This window comes from Ricinus communis, chromosome 7 (assembly GCF_019578655.1).
Source record: "Ricinus communis isolate WT05 ecotype wild-type chromosome 7, ASM1957865v1, whole genome shotgun sequence".
In the NCBI taxonomy this organism is placed as follows: Eukaryota; Viridiplantae; Streptophyta; class Magnoliopsida; order Malpighiales; family Euphorbiaceae; genus Ricinus; species Ricinus communis.
The window spans coordinates 4,550,646-4,573,856 of record NC_063262.1 but is presented as its reverse complement, the minus strand read 5'-3'; the positions used below and the strand labels follow the sequence as shown (position 1 = coordinate 4,573,856).

At 29.1% G+C, this 23,211-nt stretch overlaps 3 protein-coding genes and 2 non-coding genes across 6 annotated transcripts; 1 reads left to right on the top strand and 4 right to left on the bottom strand.

Annotated features, from left to right (window-relative positions):
* Positions 1–1,843: 1,843 nt before the first annotated feature.
* Positions 1,844–3,667, bottom strand: LOC8276076 (heterogeneous nuclear ribonucleoprotein 1). The gene is made up of 2 exons (XM_002533530.4): positions 3,202–3,667; positions 1,844–2,503 (listed from the first exon to the last, which is right to left on the bottom strand). The coding sequence occupies exons 1-2, from the start codon at positions 3,421–3,423 to the stop codon at positions 1,871–1,873; spliced, it is 855 nt and encodes a 284-aa protein (XP_002533576.3). The 5' UTR covers positions 3,424–3,667; the 3' UTR covers positions 1,844–1,870.
* A 131-nt stretch (positions 3,668–3,798) lies between these two features.
* LOC8276075 (thioredoxin-like protein AAED1, chloroplastic) lies at positions 3,799–6,413 on the bottom strand. 2 transcript variants are annotated; one of them, XM_002533529.3, is made up of 7 exons: positions 5,864–6,404; positions 5,732–5,778; positions 5,516–5,630; positions 4,985–5,029; positions 4,844–4,903; positions 4,643–4,738; positions 3,799–4,179 (listed from the first exon to the last, which is right to left on the bottom strand). In XM_002533529.3, the coding sequence occupies exons 1-7, from the start codon at positions 6,146–6,148 to the stop codon at positions 4,060–4,062; spliced, it is 768 nt and encodes a 255-aa protein (XP_002533575.2). In that variant the 5' UTR covers positions 6,149–6,404; the 3' UTR covers positions 3,799–4,059. The 2 variants fall into 2 exon arrangements, with proteins under 2 accessions (XP_002533575.2, XP_015583491.1); XM_015728005.2 differs by lacking the exon at positions 4,985–5,029 and having other exon boundaries at positions 4,844–4,930; positions 5,864–6,413.
* Positions 6,414–12,306: 5,893 nt separating this feature from the next.
* On the top strand, positions 12,307–15,419 carry LOC8276073 (growth-regulating factor 1). Its single transcript, XM_048376469.1, has 4 exons — positions 12,307–12,783; positions 13,544–13,759; positions 13,962–14,322; positions 14,467–15,419. The coding sequence occupies exons 1-4, from the start codon at positions 12,399–12,401 to the stop codon at positions 15,185–15,187; spliced, it is 1,683 nt and encodes a 560-aa protein (XP_048232426.1). The 5' UTR covers positions 12,307–12,398; the 3' UTR covers positions 15,188–15,419.
* A 6,952-nt stretch (positions 15,420–22,371) lies between these two features.
* On the bottom strand, positions 22,372–22,465 carry LOC112536919. The gene has a single exon (XR_003080829.1). It is a non-coding gene; the product is annotated as a small nucleolar RNA snoR8a (small nucleolar RNA).
* Positions 22,466–22,510: 45 nt separating this feature from the next.
* On the bottom strand, positions 22,511–22,633 carry LOC112536920. The gene has a single exon (XR_003080830.1). It is a non-coding gene; the product is annotated as a small nucleolar RNA snoR126 (small nucleolar RNA).
* Between the last annotated feature and the right edge of the window lie 578 nt (positions 22,634–23,211).

The following is a 23,211-nucleotide window of genomic DNA, read 5'->3' as shown; positions in this document are numbered from 1 at the left end:
TCTTGGTTACATGAGAAGGTGCCTTTCATGTCTGCTTCAAGGCCCTGGAAATATGGATGCAATGGATGGACTAAAAATGCTTTCCACTTTTGATTTGTCTTCAAGACAGCATGAGGAATGAGACACAGATAAACAGTTCATTTTTTTTTCTAAGAAATATATATATGGAATTTTGGTATGTTTCTTTTTCTAATTTCTAAAGAGGTACAATGCATCACTTGTTTGACTTGGAAAAGAACTGAAATGAAAAGGACAGGCAAGCAACTGTATTGACTCTGGTGCTATTTTGCATGGTGGAGAAGCTAAGGCATCTGCTAATAATTCTCAAACTAGCAACTGTATGATATGAAATAAGCATAATTAAGAAAGGAGCAGAGACACAATTAACAGAAAAATTAACAAAAGAACATAAGAATAATGAACCATTCAGTGTCTAAAATTCATTAATGAGGTTAAAACAAAAATTGCATGTCCAATAAGAGGTTCAAATTCTAACTTCACTCCACCATTTATGATTGTTGGGGTGGATTTGTTGATCTTATGAACCTTCGGTGCCCTTCAGAGTATGGTACATATTAGGATATGGTTTCTCCATCCTCCATGAAACAGATGCATATGTACCTGAAGGCAAAGAATTTGAGAATGAAAATCCCAAGATTATATTTAAAAAAAGGACAAAAAGAAAAGAAAAGGAAGTCCTTAAGGGAAGATATGCTCAGTTGTCTGGCTATAGAAAAATCAAACGAGTTGGGATCTGCACCCTTATCAATATAAAGAAAAGTCACCGGAAAAAACATATCACCAAAAAAAGTAAATATAAAATTGTTATTTAGATTTTGTGCATAAATCATAATAAATATAAAAAAATATATATATAAGAAATGGAATCGTCTTTTTCAAGATTATGAAAAGAGACTTTTATATATATATATATATATATTTTATACTTTAAAATTGAATGATTGATACAATACTCTATTATTTGAAATTAATAAATATGTGTCGATTATTTATTAATTTAGTACATATATAATAATATAAAATAGAGTTAGAAAAGAATTTTTTAAAAATAACAATATAATGGCTTAATTGCTACTTTGCACTTATTATCAACTCTGGAATATACTATTTAAATTTTTAATTTAAGTGTCACATTTTAATATTAATTTAAGTTTTAATCTCTAATAAAATTATCAACAAAATTTGTTGATGTAGTGTAAATTCCAGCAACAATAACAAGTCAAGCTAGTAGATTTGTCAAATAATCATATTAAATGCTAAAATTAAAATCAACGTTAAAATTAAAAATTTAAAAGTTCTGCATCTTTTTTGTTGACAATTAAACCTAATATAACTGACATGAAAACAAGAAAAACCATAATTGCAATCAGGTTCTAAATGAATAACAGCACAGAGAGTTGCTGATAATGTCAAAGCATTGGGCCCATCATTAACAATTGGACACCTTTTCAACTCACTATAACTATCAAAGCCCACTTACACAATCCAATCCAATTAATATGTGAATGATTCGAGAAATTAGAGCAGGAACATCACTTGTTTTTCAGAAAACAATTAATATATAATAAAAGAATATTTCCATGTTACGAAGATTTTTCATATCCATTATGCAAAGCTTTTACATCCTTAATAGTATATTGATAGTACAAAGAAATCATATATGACAGTTAACTTTTTGTGCGATGATGAGCAGAAAAAAGACTTTAGTATCAAATGAGATTTAACAGATATAAACTATTAATTTCTTTTCAAGAAAAGATATCATAATTAATTTATAAAACCACGATGATCAATAAGAATAAGCAGAAACTTACTAACCTGATTAGCATTAAGAGATGATAAACTGCCATTAAACAGATGGCTGATTTGGTTTTTCATGGTGTTCGAGACCATCACCGTCTGTAACTGCTGAGACTTTATTGTGGTAATTATTTATGTAATATGCCCCATTTGAGTAATATCTAAACATAGAGTTTGGACCATAATAATTATAACCATTTATGTTTATAAATGGTGGTGTAGCTTGCCTATCGTCGGCAAGAACCAAATACAAAGATGGGATTTCGGACCCATAAAGATAGTAAGGCACCATCTGATTATGACTCTGACTCTGCTTATCATTCTCACTTCTAGGTTTAGCCATCTTAACCTCTATTTGGCAATCTTTGAGTTGGTAATATTTATTCCGCAGCACAGTATCTGCTGAATCCTCAGAATCGAAAGTTACAAATCCAAACCCTCTTGATCTGCCTGTTACTCCGTTGTACATAACCACCGCATCCCTAACTGTACCAAATGTACTGAAGAAATCTTTAAACTCTTCATTACTTATGTCATGGGGCAAACCTCCCACAAAAATCTTTTTAGTCCTCAATTCTATCCTATTATCATTCTCGTCCCCGTTGCTCTGAATGGGATCAATAGTATTTTGTTCCTGACTGTTGTGACATGGGTTTCTTGGTGTTGCCCATTTCACATCCACCTGTGTATGCAAAACAGAAAGAAAATTTGTCAAATCATACAATTTTTATTCAGTCAACATTCATAAAGCTTAAACTGGAGTAATGACCGGGAACCCATCAGAGATCTAATGAGAAAAGTAATCAATTAAGTTGTCAAATGTTATCCTAATAACTTTCAAGATATTACTCTTTCACATTATAGCTTCTATGGGCATGCATTGCAGAGTCTGGAGTCTTCTATTTTCTATCAGACAAAGAACGAGGTATCAACTTGTTCTTAGTTTTTCACTGTTGCCCACTCCAGACCAGTAGACAACAAGTACCGTAAATTATTCAATGTTACTTCTGCTATTCAACAAAACAACTGTGTCTTCCAAGAAAACATAAAAGCTTAACAAATATAGACTTTTATAGCTACTGCATTAAATTGATATAAATATTATTCGTATGAAAGTATTAAGATACAAAAAATAAAATACAGTTGCATTCCCTATCAACTGCAAGGGATGACTGCAAAAAGCAGTAGTAACACAGTGTATTAGCATCTTTTATTTTCTTTCTAGTAAACTATAAGAACCAGACTACCCTACTGAAAGATAAATATTCAAACACAAACGTTAACAAAACAATAATTATATGCATTTTGGGAAGATAAACAGGATTCAAGTTTTCATTGATAAAGTAAGATGATACCAAAATTAACCAAAAAAAAGCTAACCTTTTTCCCAAGAATAAAATGTTGATCACGAAAGGCGGTATCAGCAGCAGAATGGTCTTCAAAAGTAACAAAGCCAAAACCTCTGCTAGAGCCAGTTTCTTTGTCCATCACAATTAGAGTTTCTTTGACTTGGCCATACTTACTGAAGTGCAGGTTTAAATAATCCCCATCAGTCTTCGAATTCAATCCTCCTACAAATAATTTTGAAGGGTTTTGTGCCATTGATAAGTTTTCAGAAAGAAAATAGCGTCTTTGTTCTCGCTATGCTCTCTGTGTAACTTAAAAAATCAAGGTATGTGAATGATAGATATTCACAGATAGAGTTTTATTAAAAGGAAAATACTGATAATCTTTATTTTATCGGTAAAAAAGATAAAAAAGAGTAATAGCAGAATCAAGATATAATCTCTCAACCAATTAAGCTGAAAAGGTATTTGTAGTTAAATAGGTCTGTTTCAAATTGTTTTGGATAGAGATATAGATTCTTTGATTGATGGCTTTATTAATAAATATTATTAGTTAATATTGGTGAAACAAAAAACAAACTTATTGTAATCTGTTGTCCAAAATAAAAAATAAAAAAATCCAATGAGGATGTGAATATAAAAGCCTCCAGTACTTATATTTATTTAGTATAATCACTGCAGTATTTTATGGTGCATAATTTAAACCTGTTTTATTGGTCCATAATTTACATAAATAGAGGATTCCCAATATGAACAATTTGAACACTGTGCACAGAGGTACCAAGGCAAGATAAGTGGAGCTTATAAATAATCAATCCACAGGCACAGCAACATATATTATCTTCATAGCAAGAAACCACCATTTATTTTGGAAGTGCTGCTCACCAACGCTTCATGCAACTGGTACCTTGCAACATACGTCAAAGACATCATCCAAGGAAGCATGATCACCTGTTCCCTCATCTTTCCTAGCATATAACAACTGCTTCCCTTTGAAGACGAACATCCCTCCCTAAGAACAAGAAGCAAGAATATCATACACAAATGCCAAAAGCTGAAAACAACACAAATGTGCTTAGATATTCATGAGAACCTTAGCTTTGCTCAGAAAGCTTGTTGGAGAGTCTACAAATGAAAATAATTAAAGATTATTCTTAAACTTATTTAAACAAGCAATACAAACTGAGCTAGCTAGTACGTTGCTGAACAAGCTTTTTAGGGGAATTTAAATTATGTATGACATGCCATACACTTATCCTGATGTGCTCTGCTGCCATTATAAAGAATTAGAGTATGATGAGGGAGGGTGCCAGTTGGTGAGTTAGGAATTGTATTGATCTCTGAAATTTCATTAGTTTTCCTCTGTGCTTCACACCCTCTAGATTGGCTCAGCCAGTTTGCAGCTTACCAGGATAAACCAATTATATGCTACAAATCAATTAACAAAAATCACTAGTTTCTGGAATAAATTATACCTGCTGCAGCACACCACTTCTATCATCTGGCGTGGCTTCAATAGTGTAGTTTTTAACAGCTTGTCTAAGAGAATCAAATCTAGAGAACACTTTAGCCTGTTCCAAACAAATGGAGATATTGCAAACTCCAAGTAAACACCTATTCAAGTGGAAAGAAGCAAAAATTTTTGACAAGAACAAAAAGGCAAAGAAAAAGTTTACACTAGCTGGATTGAAGAATGTGCGTCCAAAGCCATAGTATAATCCCAAGACATTGTAGGCCTGAACCAAAATGAGTGTCTTCAGTATCTACAATCAATTACTTGGGATATGTCAAAAAATGGGCATAATGACAAATATTACCTCACGTTTAGGATCAGCGTACAGGCAATCCATTGGAAATGGTAACTGAAGTGAAAAACTAATCAAGGAAATCCGCATTTTGCAAATACAGTTTAAAAATATAATCACATCATTGAATTCATGATACTAAATACATCATTGATGCAGAACACCAATCGAGAAAAGAGCAAATTGAAAAAGTGAAATGCAAATCTAACACAGGAAGCACAAAAGTAGAAGATGAACTATACATAGCCTCAAAAAAAATCTAATGAGATGCTTTGATGCTACTTGGAGAATAGTTGAAATAGAACAAATTAAAGCTTTATGACCAAAATGAAACTAAATTATTATCCCTTATAGTCCGCCATACATGATTATCCAAATGAATGTTGCCATCCGTCCCTACAGTACTTAAAAAAAAATCTTTAATCTTCAAAACGTTACAAGGACAATGCAATGATTTCTGTTAACTATGGAAGCAAGCAAAGGCCTTCCTTCATAATATAATTAAGCAAGCATATGAAAGAGGAAGAAGAAACAAATTTATACCCGGTCTGCGAGCATTCGAGCTTTATTAGGAGCACCAACACCAATTGCAATTAGTTTAACACCAGCTGAATCAAATTTTGATTTAGCTTCTTTCAATACTGAAGCAAGCTCCCAACTTTACACAAAACCACCGACAACACTTCAATATTGACTCCCTCAGAATAATAATACATATGAAACATTAATAATCAGTTGTGCAAATGGAAACTCAGTTACCAGCAAGGGCATCCAAAGTGCCTCAAAAGCGCCACAACAGCAATTCCCTACAATTTTTCCAAAAATTGTTTAACCCAACGAGAGATAATAATTAATATATACGAAAAAGTAACTTTGTAATTGAAATTAGACCTCGTTTTGGTCCCAAAGATTTTTAAACATGACGGGCTCACCAGCGGCGGTGAAAATAGTAACATCGCCGAGAACGTCACCGATATTCCCGGCGTAATCGGAGGAGGAGGCTCGCATAATAAGACCAGTAGTAGAAGTGGAAGTGTTTGTTATTGGTTTTGGGAAGGGAAACTGATGAGAAGTGAAATTGAGAGACTTTGGAGAAGATAAATTAGAGAAAGGTGGTAAAGATTGTAATTGTAGAGATTTTGTGGACGTAATAGACATGGAAATGGACATAGCCATCTTCAATTTCTTTGTAATTTTACAGCTTCAAGATTTAGGTAGCTGCAACTCTCATTTCATCGTCTACTTCTCAATGCGTGGGAGACAGAGATGTTGATGTTTTGTGTGGCGGGAGGAATTTGTTGGAATATATATTTTTTTCTTCTTGTGTTTGTTTTTATTGCGGTCCGTATAAAATGTTTTTGTTTAACTCACAAATTAAGCCAATTTCAATTGGGAATATGCTATAACCATGAGCTCCAAGATTTCAGTCAAGTTTCTTCTGCTGGGAGATGACTTTGGTATTCAAAGAAACTATTGTGTTTTTACAGATGATTATAAACAAAAAGTGCTTATTGCGCAGTTATACAAAAGTCTCCAGTGTCAGTGTCCATTAAATATCTTAACTGGTGGCAAAAGGTTTCAGTCAGCAATTATGTCTTGATTACGCAGTTACATCTTCACCGGTGGCAAAAATGACGATAATAAAGACACTTATTGCGTTATCATGTATCAAGAATTGCACCTTCACCAATTAGATATCAAATAATGCATCTCTCTGTGTACGAGGTTACCTCCTGGTTTTACAGCAACTGTGTCAGTCAAGAAAGGTGCAAGCTATAGAAATCTCTATATAGGCTTAAGCAAGCAAGTAGGTAGTGAAATGCCAAAACTCATTGTTTCTCTACTTTACTTCATCGAAGTTTTTTTTTCAGCATCTTTCTGATCCATCCCTTTTCCTGATTAAGATTACTACCAATTCCTTTGTTAGCCTACTGATCTATGTAGCTGATGTTATATTGGCTAGTAATTCACTGTAAGAAATCAATTTTATTAAGGATTACTTGCATGATTCTTTCAAAAGCAAGGACTTGAGGGCCCTCAAATTCATTATTAATTGGACTTGAGGTTGCATTATTTTTTGTTAGATATAATATGCTTCAGATCTTCTCACGGCAATAGGGTTCTTGAAATCAAAGCTTCACATCATTCTCTTTCTGATCATAGTGTTAATTAACAGCAAACTGCTCTACTTATACACAACAAAACCTGACCTCTCATTTGTTGTTCAACAACTCTCGCAATTTCTTGATAAGCGCAATGAAGCACATCCAGCTGCAGCTCACAAGGCTATTAAGGGATCTTTTGGGGCATGCATTTTCTTTCCTTCCTCCTCTTCTCTTCACTTGAAAGTTTCTCTGATTCAAATTGGGCAGCTTGGCTTCTTTTCCCAGCTCATAAGAAAATTTGTTTCAAGATATTGTGTGTTTATTGGTCATTCCTTCGACATCTCTTGGAAATCAAGAAGCAAATAATTGTTTCAAAGTAATCTTGTGAGGCAAAATGCATGTTTTTAGCTGCTCTTAACATGTAAAATTCAGCTTTTGAATGATCAAGACATCATTTGTTGCTTAAATGGTTTTCATTTATTGCATTCTTTAGCTTGCATATGAATTAGATAACTGTAGTCTCTGCTACTACTTGGTCAATGTCGTATGAAGTTAGTTTGTGCCCGAAATGCTTAAATATTAATCTGTTCTTAATTAAAATATTAAGTAGATCAAATCAAGACAAGTGTAATTATTGAATCTAATTTATTGCGGATGACCAATTTGATTGGCATTGCACTTTCTAGCCAAAATCGAATTTGCTTATATCCAAAACTTAAAATAAAACTAGGTTCGAACTTAGCCGAAAGGTCGAGATCTTCCATTTTTTTTAGCCTTGAGTTGACAAAATTGTACATTTGTGATTGCATGTAAACCACTTGTCTATCTCTCTCTGTTTTCAAGAAAATAATAATAATAAGACGAGATTAGCAATAGGTTTCAGAGATTCGCTATATACATGTACTTAACCTCAAACGTTAATAATACACTCGTTATAATGTGGATGACAAATTTTCAACACTTTCAAAAGCAAAGGTTTGATCTAAATTTTTTAAATGTACATATCATTAAATATTTATCTCATTATATATAATATTAATGTTAATTTAGTGGTTGAAGGACTTATCTCATTATGTGACAAGCTAAATCCCATTTTCTTTTTGTAATTTATTTTAACAAAGAAAATTGAAGTATATAAACTGAATTACAATAAAAAAAATTTATAGTAATATTTTGTCTTAAATAATTGTATTATAATTATAAAAATTCGATTTTAAATTAATTAAAATAAATTTTTTATCATAATAAATTGTAAATTTTTGAGTTATATTTTAAAAAAATATTTCTCTATATAATATTTATATACAATTTTAAAAAATATATTATATTATATTTTAACTTGCTGTATTATTATTTTATTTTATTAATTTTATTTATATAATATAAAAAATATTGATATATTTTTTATTAGTATTTAAAAAATTAAATTTCTAAATTTCTATAATAAATATAATTTGGTGTGAAATGTATAACTATAAAAAATTATTTTATTTTTAATTGTTGCTAGCCTATGCCACGACGGTAACCTGGCACGAAAGTTTTAGAGTTTAGACAAATGTGTTTAGATTTGGGATGGGCCACTTGGCAAATAACATGTTTCTTTTAATGGCAAAATGACCATCTTTTAACGGGGCGGATAAGAACTCCCGAAAATCAATTGAAACTGCTATTTTGATTCTTGAAGGTTATGGCCAATGGATGCTATCCTGTCAAATCTTAAGAGGACAAATGGCCTATTTGAAAATCTAAAACATAAATTTTCTAAATCAGGTGTTTAATTGGCAGTAGTACCCTTTATCTTCTTTCTTTTTTTCTTATGTCTTCTCGTGAGAAATTGCCTTTCTCACTTCATTTTTTCCTCTTTTTTCTTTTCTTGCGGCGAGACATTATGCAAACCGTTCTTATGCATTTCCATTATAAAAAATTGCTCGCTTTCTGTATATTTTCAATTTATATATTAAATTTATAGATAATAAATATATAATTATTAATATTAAAATATAAAATATTTATACATATATATTTTAATTTAGATAAAAATTTATATATATTAAACATTGTGAACCGATCAACAAAGATTTTTCATTGACCTTTAATAAATTCCAACTTGAGTTGTCATTAATTGAAAATTAAATAAAAGAAAATAATATATAAATGGTTGTATTATTATTATTATTATTATTACTACTTTTGTTGATAGGGTAGTACAACTTAACAGCAACGTTAGCAATTTGACAATGTTGTAACTTGAGAAAAATACATAGATCAAGCACATTAAGAATCATGACAGATTCAATAAATTATCTTCAGTTTTATTTCTACATACTAATTTTAAAAATTGTTTATATACTTTACAAAATTAATTTTGTGTTTTCACATATCAATTATGTTATGAGATATATCTGGATTTTACAATCAAATTATATACTGCAAATGTGTTTGCTTCTTTCATTTTTTATTATTAACATGTGCATAAGTGTATTAAATAATTAAGAATAAGCACCATGGTTCCACCTTATTATGGATATACACCTCATTTTTATTTGTTTGGTCTTTTCTTTCATAATCATTTGAAAGTTCAAGAGTGAGAGTGACGGTAATGATGCGGATAAAGAATAAAAGATAGAAACCAAAGGAAAAAGAAAAAGAATTACAATTTGGTTGCAGATAAGGTCCTGATTTTTATATTATAATACGGAATATTGATTTCTTTTTTACTGTTCTCAAACATATATCTATCATAATATATGGGATTACATCAACTAACTCTATATATTAAAAGAAATTTTTTGTTTAAACTTGGCGTATGTTTTCACTTTTAAGTATAAAATTTTTATACATACTTATTACTCTTTTATTAATTATGATATATACACCAAACTTAAATAAAAATCTTTTTATATTAAAATATATTTTGCTAATAACTTAAAAATATCAAACTGTTATGTATAGTAGTGGAGTTGCTAACATAATTGAAGAAACAAAAAAACAAAAGGTAAGCAAACCTTTTTAGCAAACTTTTATTCTTTAGTCACCTAAGCATGGAATTCATAGCTCAATATATTTCAATTTACTACTACTACCAATAGTGATAAAAACAATAGAAAAAATATGCAATTTTTTTGATATAGACATAACAATTTCATCTATTCCGACTTTTGGCTATTTTTATGAATCTATCCTTACTTTGAAAATTTAACATTATAGTCCATCACTTTTACGTCTTTAATCAAATCTATCCAAGTTCATTTTAAAAATTTAGCATTATGGCCATCACTTTTACGTCTTTGACTAAATCTATCCAAGACTAGGCGTATACCACTAGTAATATGGCGTGCAGACATAGAATCTGGCCTCACTAACATTTAGATACACCATTTTGAGCTGTTGCTGCTGCCGCTAAGCAACCATCATGTCCTCGAGCTCAGCCGCAACATCACCTAAGAAACTCCATCGTCAATTTTTTCAACTTTAAAAAACTCCTCAATGGATGCAGGTTTTGGTTCATCGTCGCTGCAAAGCCTCCACCATCTACGCTGTGGTTGGAGTTCTTATTGGCGTTTTAATCTTTCTTGTTCTTGTTCTTATTTGTGGTGAGTGCAATGGTAGTTCCACCACCACCAACAGCAGTCATGTGACTGAGAAGGAGCTCTGAATGTAATGGCTGGGAATGTAACGCCCATTAACAACTTGTTATGATGGAGGTTTTTGAAGGTTTTATAAAGTATTAGAACCTCTAACCCTTGTTTGGGAAGAAATTACTATTCTGCAGGTAAGGTATTTGAAGGTTTCTAAAAACTTCCAAAACCCTTCAAATCTCAATCTATCAAATTGGTGGATTGAGGAGGTTATAGTTTAAAAGACTTTATGTTATCAAATAAAATCTTTATTTACCATCCATTCTTCTCAAGAAAGTAAAATTAAAACTTTTATCTTTATTTACTTTATAAAACCTTATCTTACCTTACCTTCATTTTTTTCCAAACATAATGTGAAGTGATTGATACTGTGCTTCTATCATAAAGAAAGAACCCATGGACTATTAAACATAAAACGAAGAATAAACTCAATAATTAAGAAGATCAAGAAAATAGAAAAGTTGGGTAATAAAAAGAGAGACCCACAAAATTTAAAAGGAAAAGAATTAAATATAATATTGAAGATGTACCTCAATGCGGAATTTCCATCGCGTCATTGCTCGTAAGGAATGCGTGCCTCAGTGTGGACTCTCCGCTTACCTTGCTCGTAGTCCTTGAGCGACGTCGCATCATCAGTTGTACGGCCGTGATGGAAGAACTAATTCTAGGCTCTAAATTTTATCTTTTTTTCTTCTTTAATTTGAAGCTCACACGACGTGTTTTATGCTTGATGAGGTTGGATTTTATATTGGAAAAAAAAATGAGATATGTATGCACGCCACGTCATTAATGACATATTACTAAATGAGTTTAAATAGATTTAATAAAAAATATAAAATAATAAATTAAAATATTAAAATTTTAAAATAAAAATAAATTCGCGTCAATAGCAAAAGGTCGAGATAAATATGATCGTTTTGCCTTTAAAATAAAGGTGTATAAGCAATTTGAACTAGAAAAACACTTTTTATTGAATATTATTATATTTAATTTCTATTAAATATTAGGAATGTTGTATGTGCCAATATAAGACTTATACTTCATTTTATTTTCTTTTCTTTTTAATAAAAAATAAGGACAACTTTGTATATCTAAAAATGGACGAATATTCTCTTACCTTTTATACATTAATAAAAATATTATAAATCTGACATGGCAAGTTGTTGTTGATATTCTGGCAAATACATTTTAAGATATCGGCATTGAATTTCATATCTAAAAAAGATAAATAATTATGAATTAGATATCAAACTTAGCAATTCAGTCCTAAATAACCTTATAAACATCTTTTTAAGTTAGGTACCTGTCTTATAAATTTTGAAGAATTTTCTTGTATATTTACTATCTATACATCTATTGGTGCATTGTAATTTTTCATGAGGAAAAGGAGGGTTTGGTAAATTAATCTTAAAAAGCATTTACCTAAAAAATCCAAAAATAAAATCCAAATCTAGTATCATATGAGAAGGATATTGTTGTAACTTATAATTTTCTCTAAAAATGACCAAAATGATACTTTTTATTGACCTATAAAAACCATGGACATATATATGTGCTAGCATAATATATCTAAAGATTTTGAAGAGTGTGCTTGGTACTTGCACCTTTGTCTTCTCCTTCACTTTCAATTCTCCTCACCACATCCTTCTACATCAGGTTATACTTTAAAAAGAGTTCATAGATATGGATTTTGGTGTTTCTAGTTTGGTTGGTTTTGTCTCCTCTGAAAATAAGGAGACTTCACAGTTGTTATCAATGGAGGCCAAACCAAAGCTGGTTCCTGATGAATTTAGGTTTGGTAATAAGCAAGAAAGATCATCAGCTGTGTCAGATGATTGTTATGTTCAAAAAACAATGCTATTGCACCGGAATAATACTCCTTTGTTGAGATCTAATTCTATGGTGCATGGTGATACTCAACAACAAGGGCTTATATCCAACTACTCTTCATCTAAACCAGAAGTTACAACACTAACAAGGAAAGATGATGGATTTGTGCAGAGAAGCTTCAAAACCCACACTGGCTTTCCTTACTATCGATCACCATCTGCTTATGCTAGAAGAATTGGTATGTCAAACATTCATGTATTTAATAGACCAAGTTTTCTTTTGTTTGTCAAAATATTTTTTCAGTGAGTTTTGTTGCACCTTTAATTTGATGATCGGAACTGGGATGAACTATGAGCCAGCATAGTTTTCAGCATTTCGAGAAACGAATGATTCTGAAACTTTGTTTTAATTTTTATTCTATAGTCTAAATATTTGTTAAATGGATTTGCTCTCCATCGTATTGATCAGAATTGAAACTTTATGATTCGTCTGTCTTCAACTAAACTAGAGATGTAGGCTTAATGTAATGCACAAAAGCTTCTTTCAGATTGTCAAAATAAAAAAAAAAAAAAAAAAGAAGAAAATTCCTTTCAAATATATGTCAGATCTGTTCTACACTTTATGTACATTTTAGTATTTTACGAGAAAATTTATAATATTAGCTTAAAAAAGATGAATTTTTTTTTTGTTTAGATATGTCTCTGCCAATATATCAAACCGATAAAAAATCGATGCATAATTATTTTAAATAATTGAGTATGTATCAATCATTCAATTCTAAAATATAAAATATTTATATATACGTGTCATTTTTCTATTCATTGCGGTGTATACATCCGGTATAGGTAAGAATTACCCAAAAACATAATTATAAACAGTTTTCTTATCATTGTATGATCAATCAGTTTATTTTGTGAAAATTGGGGGGAAAAGAAGACTATGATAGTAATTGTTTGCATGAATATAAAGTGGTAAAACTTTTGCATCTAATTTTGCAGGCAATGTTACTGGAAATGTGAATAGGGCTTCAAGTGGGATAAGAGGACCATTCACTCCATACCAGTTGATGGAGTTAAAACACCAGTCCTTGATCTTCAAGTACATTTCCGCAGGCGCATCTGTGCCTACCAATTTGCTCATACCTCTAAGAAATAAGTCGGTTTACCCATATGGCTTGGCTCCTCCTACTGCTTCATTACTCAGTCCCTATTCATGTAAGCTTCTTCTATTAGACATGCAGTTTGTAAGGAACATTTACCCCATTGTTGGGTTAAGCTGTTGCGAATAGCTCGTAGTTGTCTGACTAACAGTATGCGTTGTTTGACAGAAGAAAAATATCAGCAGCTGTTAGCTATTGGGTACCGACTCGATTATATTCTTGTTATATTGATCTTTTTATTTTTCTTGTTCATGTAGTGGGAGGGAGTAATCTCGGTCTGAATTATGCCAACACTAATGATCCTGAGCCTGGAAGGTGTCGTCGAACCGACGGAAAGAAATGGCGGTGTTCAAAGGACGTTGTTCCTGACCAAAAATACTGTGAAAGGCACATTAATAGAGGTCGCCATCGTTCAAGAAAGCCTGTGGAAGGCCAAACTGATTCTGCTGCCAAAGCCGGTAGCAGCAATTCTAAAGTAGTGTTGCCCGTTAACACCTCCATGGCGCCATCTGTTCTAACCAACCCTGGTGCCACAAACAGCCTTGTGATCACACAGCAGAAGTTCAAGAATTTAGAACCTGAAAGACCTAATTCTTCTCTAGATGCCTTTCTCAACAGGTAAAAAGACTACACTATGCACTTATCTAAATCATTTGCTAGCTATAGAGGTTATAATCTTGAATATTCTTATCATCCATGCCATTGACTTTTCAGATTGTTTTGCATTAATGTTCTTTATTAAATTTATGATTTTATTCATAGGTATAGTCAAGGCATAAGGAATGTCCATGACAGTGGCAAACCACAAGATTTAATGGGTTTTTCTAATAATGTGTCTTCTACCATGAACCTGAAACCTGACCAGTCTGCTCTCATTCTCCCTAACAAAAACATCCCTATTCAAGAATCCTCTCAATCAGAAATTGGACTTGTTTCACCTGATTCTGATATTACTCCTACTCAAAGTGTCTCTTTTATGAATTGTAAAAGTTTTGAATCTTTTCCAAGCTTCGATGACCTAGAAAACCAAGACCAACATCCTTTTTGCCAGTGCTTTGATGACTGGCCTGAAGACCAATCTAATTGCGCCATCATTACCTGCCCTGAAGAGTTGAACTCTGATTGGATCCAACAATTGATGTCAATTCCGACCACTTCAGATTTTTCATTATCATGTTCCTCACCAATACAAGACAAGTTTGATGAGTTTAACCCCATCCAAATGGGAAAGGGAGTGAGTAATGACATACTTAGTGAAACTCCAATGGATGATCCCTTAGGCGAGGGGTTAACCAACACCTCATGGGGTGGCAATTGCTGTACACAACTGGAATATTCTTCAAATGGTATCTTGCAAAAAGAGACTGAAGGTTTCGCTTCGAGTAGCAGCCCAAAAGGTGAGACCAAGCTGAAGAATAACGAAGATGGGGTCCTGAATGATGATGCTGTCGGTTCGTCATCAGTTAGCTCTTCTACCATTTAAGCTACCAGAAATACCTTAAGCAATAAAAAGATTCAAACTTTTAAGTGAAGATTCCTGGAGTTTGTTTATCTCATAATAATATAGAAAATTGCGAATGTCAAGAGTAGGCCATTTTTGCATATTATATAGTTTGTGATTCAGTTAATTCTGCTTTCTTAGACAGAATTTCCAAGAATGTAGCTTTGCTTATCTTATTTAAATATAGACAGTTTCTAGGGTGACTTTGTTTAAAATAAAGTAATTTTATTTTGTATTAAATATCATTGATTCTTAATTAATTTAAATCTTATCTTTTAGATTTTATAAGTAAAGATGACTTGCAATTTATTGCACCCTTTATAATTTTATATATAATTATAAAAATAATTAATATTTTATGAAAAATAATAATTCTCTTTATATTTTTTCATAAATTATACTAATTTTTTTATAAGTGTTACTAGTTGCAAAAAAATAAATAATATTGCGAATAAATAATTACTTTTGCGAAATTTAATAATTTATGAAAAATTTGACAAATTTATGAGAAATACTAAATTTTTTGAATCGCGAAATATATGACTAAATCTGAAAAATAACAATTATCTTTATATTTTTTTTGCAAATTAAACTAATTTTTCATAAGTGTTACTAGTTGCAATAGATTAAATGATACTATGAGAAAATGAATGCTTTTATGAAATCTAACGATTTACAAAAAAAAAATGATAGATTTACAAAAAATACTAAATTTTTCGTAATCACGAAATATACTGTTAAATTATGAAAAATGATAATCTTCATCACTTCTTTTTGCAGATTATACTAATTTTTCATAAGTGTTACTAGTTGCGAAAAGATAAATGATATTATAAAAAAATGATTAATTTTACGAAATTTAATGATTTATGAAAAAAATGACAAATTTATGAAAAATACTAATTTTTTTGTAATCGCGAAATATATTATTAAATCACGAAGAATAATAATTTTTTCATATTTTTTCGCAAATTATACTAAAATTTTGTAAATGTTACTAATTGCGAAAAAATAATTACTTTTGCAAAATTTAGTGATTTACAAAAGAATTAATAAATTTATGAAAAATATTAAATTTATCCTAATCGTGAAATATATTGCTAAATTATAAAAAAATACAATTCTCTTTATATTTTTTTCGTAAATTATACTATTTTTTCATAAGTAAAACTAGTTGCGAAAGAATAGATAATATTATGGAAAAATGATAATTTTTGTAAAATTTAATGATTTAGAAAAAAGTTGGCAAATTTATAAAAAAATATTAAATAATTTCATAGTTGCGAAATTTATTATTGAATTACGAAAAATAAAAATAATTTTCATATTTTTTACAAATTAAACTAATTTTCCGTACATGAAATTTTTAAAATTATCTTATGTTACTCTAGTAAATCTTATTTTAATTGATAACCTATAATCAGGTTATCAATTTCTTCTAAAAAAATATATAAGTTGTTATTATTTTATTGGTGAATTAACATATTTAAAATAAAATAATTATAGAATTTTCCCTAAATATATCTTCAGCTTATATGTTTGATGTATTATATCTATGCATGATAATTTATTTATGTTTATTATCGTGACTAGAAAAACTTTTTTGAACCATAACTAAAAACAATCTAGTGCATATAATGATGAGTTATTAAGTGGGTGTTTGATTCAAAGGCTTGTTGGAGCTGATAGTTATTTCTCAATGAATAACTATATTAAAGTATTTGATAAAAACTTAAGAAACAGAAGCTGATAACTAATTAAGTCACAATCAGCTGATAACTGATTAAGTCACAATCAGCTGCTGATTGTATCAGCTCTATTTTAGAGTTTTTTCTTATCAGCTGAAGCTGATTTGATTTTTTTATTTATTTAGATACTATTATCCTTATTAAAATTTATTAACAATAACTTATTTTAATTTGATATTATATAATTAAATATTTATATTTTAAAATATGTAATTATTATTTTAAAATTACTCTTAATAGTTAAATAATTATAATATTTAAAATTATGGTATTTGAAATTAGAAATTTTTATTAGTAGAATTTGACTTTAAATTTCTACTTTTAAAATAATTTTTATAAATTTTTAATTATTCTAAGTTATTTTTATTAATTTATATCATTAAATATAATATAATAAAATAAAATATATTTAACGATAAATTATACTTTAAATGGTCATTTAACATACTAACACTAACAGCTAATAGAATTTTATTAAACGGTTTAATTTATTAGCCATCAGCTACCAGCTATCAGCCACCAATTATCAGCTGCATTAATCGGTGCAACGAAACAGGCTTAAAATACCATTTCACATTCAATTTGATATTAAGAAAAAAAATAATTTATAAAAAATGTCTACAGGACCCAACTCAAAGTAACCAAAAAGAGGCAAGATGGTATCAGCGTCTGCGAAAGGTGGTAGAGGGAGAAGGAGCTGAGACTTCATGGACTGGTTTCTCGTTCTTCAGGGATGATAGTAGCATATGAATCTCCAGTTTTGATGTAATAAAAACTCTTTAATTCTATGAGTCTATTTTATAATGAAAACTATATAGTTTCAGAACTTATTTTCGTTTTAGATGTTTTCATAAGACAATTATGTTTTGCAGGTGAAAGTTGATGCAAGTAAGGTTCCCCAAAATTAGTTGAAGTAATAGCAGATGATTTTAAGGTTGTAATTGGTTCCACTGAATTTAGGACTAGGTGGGATATTTTTTTTTTGGTCTACATTATTATTATTTTAATGAAATATTATTTAAATATTAATTTATAAAATTTTAAAAATAATAGCAAACTAACTATTTTGAAATATTCTTAATTTTTTTTAAATCTTAGAATTCTGTTAATGCAATAATATAACATTATTTATTAATTAATTTTAATATTATATAAATTAATCTATCAATATAATTGGTATTACTATTTTTTAGATTTAAAAACTATTATATAATTAAAAATTATTTATTATTAAATAATATTAAAAATATAATTAAAAATATTTTTTTAAAATTAAAATTATTATCTAATTATAAAATTAATTTATTAGTCAATATGATATTAAAATATAATTATTATGCTATTTCTTGGGATAAGATTAGTATCATTATTTGATTAGAGAACTATTCATTAGTTAATATAATATTAAATATAATTAATATGCTATTTTTTATTATTAAAGTCGGTGTTTAATTAAGAATGTAACTTATGAATCGATAAATTAATTGAAAAAATTATAAAATTTTATGTGTCAAAAGTAAATATATAAGTCAAAATAAAAATTTTATGTGTCAAAAATCAAATATCTATGTCAAAAAAAAAATATTAATTTAGAGTATGTTCGATATGACTTTTATAGATAGTAAATATTTCTGAATGACTCTTGTAGATAGTAAAGTATTATACTTCAAAAGTTTAAAGACAATTATATACCAAAGACTTAAATTCGAAACCTCAGTTAAATTAGAAAATTTTTTAATCCTCTTATTTATAGACTATTATGGTAGGTGTAAGTTATTTGCTTCGTAAAAGGTATCTAGATTCTATTCTAGATATACGAAATCCTCTAAGATTTTCTTGATTCAATTATCACTCACTCATTTTACGTATATTTTTCTTAATATTACGGTAAATTATAGCATGGATCCGAGAGCACGTGCAGTTACATGGTTCAGGGGTTTAAACAACAATGTTTTTAGAGGACATGTTATCTTATACACGTGTTATTTAAAATTATTAGTTACTGTATTTTTATTATTTTTTATCATATGCATATTAAAATATTTTTTTGATTGATATAAGCATTCATCATTTATAAGCATAACATTTATTAATTTATTAATGAATATTTTTTCTTAATTTATTTAAAGAGACATATATAATATAAACATAATGTAATTCGTCCTTACAATTAGTAAACAAAAGAATATCAAGCTATAAATTAAGTTAATAAGTAATAAATATTTAAAAATATGTTTAATAAACATAAAAATTAATAAACATTTATTACAAATATAATAAATATAAATAATTTTAAAAAAAGACGTGCTAACGTCTGCCGCACGTGTGTATCTAGACTAGACTATATGCTTGTAACTTATTTACTTCAAAAAAGACATCTAGATTCTTTTCTAGATATATGAAATCTGAAATACTGCCTTCTATTTTAAAAATTTTCTTGACTCAATTACTATTTGCTCATTCTAAATATATTGTGGTCAATATAGCTGGACATACACAAAAGGAATAAAATTGAAATATGAGATTATTAAGATTAATTTGACAAATTCGCATGATTACCTTATATATCTATTTATCATTTTGATCAATAGAAATGTCTTATTTCAGATTTTTTTATTTTTATTAAAATTGGTGATGATGCATTGATATACTTCTCGATCATGCTAATTTAATTCTTTCTCTTTTTAGTGCTTATAAATTTGTGGTCTAATATTTCTTTTCTTAACAATTGAAAGAGATTCATTTAAATTCAGCTCTCAAACAAAACCTCAAGAAGACAAGGAAGGGTAGCAAGCCAGCAACTAGGGATAGAGTCACTCAAAGTTGCTGAGGCTATCCAACCAACTAGGAACAAAACAAATATAATAACTAGAAATATTCAAACATCCAACCCTAATGGAATAAACTAAAGGTTCAATCTCCTACGGGGAGGAACAAATAGAGTTTAACACCTGACCGTAGTGTTAGATTAACAGTTTCAAAAACACAACCTTGGTTTGCTGTATTAAATAGCCAAGGAGACAACCTCCAACATATTAGAGGAGAAGAGACTTGGACTTTCTTAGCCCTACGATCAATAATTTTCTCCCTGTCAGCAGCACCAGTAACTTTACCTCCAAGTTTGAAAGCAGCATCAATATTAAACTTCAGTTGAGCACCTGCTGGAGGATTCCACTTCTGAGGTTGGGATTAAGCTTTAGCTAGAAATAGTCCTATACGATGATCAAGCTAAAAGCCTAATTATTGCTTGTCTGTACACACAATCTAACTAATGTCAATGTAAACTTTATAATTCAACTTATTTTTATATATATGATAAAAAAATTTATTGAATGTTAGTTAAAATTTGGGCGAGCTCAAAAACTATTTTTTTTCTTTTTTTAACCGAGGGACATAAATATATAGATTTAGAAGGAAAATACAGCTTTAACAAGATCATGAGCTAGTGAGGTATACATACGAGGGAATTCTATTAATATATTCTTAAAAATTGCTAAAAAATTTAAGAGTCATCTGGATTATAGTTAGAGCATCTCCTTCAAATATATCTTGACTTCAATCTATGTCAAGAGCCTAGGACATACTACGTGAGAAAAATTGTTAGAGATCAATTATTTATTAATTCGTAAACTAAATTAATTACATGATGACATGTGGCTTTATTTATTAACTATTATATTTTTATTTTTATTAATTTATTTATTATCATTAATAATTTATAATTATAAATAATTATTAAAAATATAAAAATTAATAAATAAAATCATATATCACCGTAAATTGATTTGGTAAACTAAATCTATCTAATTTTTCTTTTAATCCAGATTGCAACATATTCCAGATTAAAAGGAGCAGTGGTGCTAATATAGAGACGAGAGTTAGACAACGAGGTCTGATCATTTGGTTGGTGGGTGTGCTTTAACGTTTCCATCCTGATTTTTGATTTGCTGTGGCCTAAGGCGGGATGGCACCTCAGAGTTTTAATGCAAGGAAGGAACCTGGGTGTCTGGCCGTCGGTGCTCGTGGTAATGATGATGGACTTTAATGGCAGTGCTATTTTACTCCAGGAACCGAATTGTTATTTTCTTTATATTGTAGGCCGAGTGCCGATTTCAAATTGGGCTGTATTGCCAGGTTGGGGGTTTCCAAACCCTGTTATGTTGCATTCTCTTGGGTTTGAAGCCCTTCTTTATCTATTTGATGGGCCATTCTTTTTGTATTAATCTCTTTTGTACTATTTTTAGCTTTTTAGCCTAGTAATCTAATAGTTTTATTTTATTCTAAAATAAAATTAAAGTGTGATAATTAATTAAATTTGAATTTTAAATTGTTTAATAATTTTTAAAATAAATATTATATTTATAAAAATATTTTTATTAATAATTTTTAAAATTTTATAATTAAAAAAATAAAAAGTCAATTCTATTTATTAATATAAAAATTAATAAATTAATATAAAATTTACTATATTTAAATAAATATGTGAACAATGTATTATAAAATTTAATAGTCATATTATTAATTTTAAAATAAATTATTTTTACTAATTAATAATTATTTTTTTAATAAGCATTCTCCCATTATCTTATTTTACCATAGACTTTCAAAATATCAGCATCAAAAGATATTTAAAAAAATATATTTATTCTTAAAAATTTTAAATACATTCTCAGTAGTATTTTTTATTTTAAAAATTTAATTTTTATATTAAAAATATCTCAAAAATTTATATATGCAAAGTACTATATTTTATTTAAATCTTATAAAGACATTTTAATATATTTCTATGAGTATTAATAGTTTTATTTTTTATTTTCTTCTTTTATTAATAAAAAATAAAAATTATAAATATTAAATTTATAATTTATTTATTAAATATAAAATAAATAGTAAAATTAACTCTTTATTTTATATTAAAAATATTAAAATATTTTACAATACAATTCTTTAAAATAAAAAATTTAATATATATAAAAAATATATTAGAAATATATAAACAGATAAAATTATTATAAAATATAAAATATAAAATTCAATTTATTAATATAATTAATAAATTAAATAAAATTATCAAAAAAAAATTGAGAATTTAATTTATAATTAATAAATTATACTTTCATTTTGTTAATTAGACCTTAATTTAGTTATGTTATCTCTAGTATCATTTTCCTTTCCCGAGAATAATAAGGAAAAAGAGTTTGCCGACATACGGTTCGCTGCGAACCAACTTCTCGGATTTAACTTATAATAAATGACAGAAAATTTATAAATTGAACCTGAATCACAATAGCAGTTTTGGTTATTAAAATTAGAACTTCTACCCGAAAATAAGACCTAAAACTTTTACACTGTAAAGAGTCAAATACGTTTGAAAAAACTAAAAACAGAGCAAAAAGAAGAAGATTAAAAAGGAAATGGGGAGCTCAGATTCTATGGGTGTATAAGATAGTCTGTCATGCCCAGAAAGAAGGCATTTCAGTACGAGGAATTTATTTATAATCACTGCATCCCCAAACACAATACTTTTTTATCATATAAGGATCAATTTCAAAACCATCAGGCTCAGACACGCACAAACGCAGTCATCAAACAGACAATACAAAGCTTTTATACAGGTCCATATAGAAAGCCAAACACATTTAATATCAGTATCGAGAAATGAAATCAGTCATCACAGCCCTCTTTTTTTAATTCATCACTGCATTTCAAGAAATCGAAACTCCGATTCAAAAGTTGAGCAGTAAATGAAACAAAAAGTGAACAGACGAATTAGATTTTAGAAAAAGAAGAACAAAAATAACGCATTTGAAAGAGGAGGGGAAGAGGGGGCTTCCGTTCTGCAAAAACCCTAATGCTATGGCGGAGGTTATATAGCGGATGACTTTTCTTTCTTTTCCGCTTTTAGCCATAACTGTTGCCCGTAGTTACGTTACTGTCCTTTCATTTTGTTTCTTTCGGCCCAGGAAATCAGGCTGGGCTCATTCTTTATATCTACGGCCTTTTTCTCAGGAAATTGGATCGCAGGCCAGTCTTCTGGCACCATACACAGGTTTGCAGTTCAAAAAGCCTTTTAAAATTGAATTACAATGAATGGTCATCAGGCCTTCAAAATTCAAACTACATTTTAAAAGAAGAATCAATTTACAATGGTGCTTACAATACTCATTAGGAGGAACGTGTTTAGCATTGAGGTTAGAACATTTTATTTTTACTTTGTTTTATTTTATTTTTGCAGAAAGTAAATAAATTATTTTTAAA

Bases quoted from the DNA above. Each gene is read 5' to 3' on its own strand.
- LOC8276073 (XM_048376469.1), top strand. From the start codon at position 12,399: ATGGATTTTGGTGTTTCTAGTTTGGTTGGTTTTGTCTCCTCTGAAAAT. The intron at 13,760-13,961 runs GTAAGCTTCTTC...TTGTTCATGTAG, and splicing joins ATTACTCAGTCCCTATTCAT to TGGGAGGGAGTAATCTCGGT. The intron at 14,323-14,466 runs GTAAAAAGACTA...TTTTATTCATAG, and splicing joins CTAGATGCCTTTCTCAACAG to GTATAGTCAAGGCATAAGGA.
- LOC8276076 (XM_002533530.4), bottom strand. From the start codon at position 3,423: ATGGCACAAAACCCTTCAAAATTATTTGTAGGAGGATTGAATTCGAAG. The intron at 2,504-3,201 runs GTTAGCTTTTTT...TTGCATACACAG, and splicing joins ATTTTATTCTTGGGAAAAAG to GTGGATGTGAAATGGGCAAC.
- LOC8276075 (XM_002533529.3), bottom strand. From the start codon at position 6,148: ATGGCTATGTCCATTTCCATGTCTATTACGTCCACAAAATCTCTACAA. The intron at 5,779-5,863 runs GTCTAATTTCAA...GAAAAATTGTAG, and splicing joins ATCTTTGGGACCAAAACGAG to GGAATTGCTGTTGTGGCGCT. The intron at 5,631-5,731 runs GTAACTGAGTTT...TTTTGTGTAAAG, and splicing joins CACTTTGGATGCCCTTGCTG to TTGGGAGCTTGCTTCAGTAT.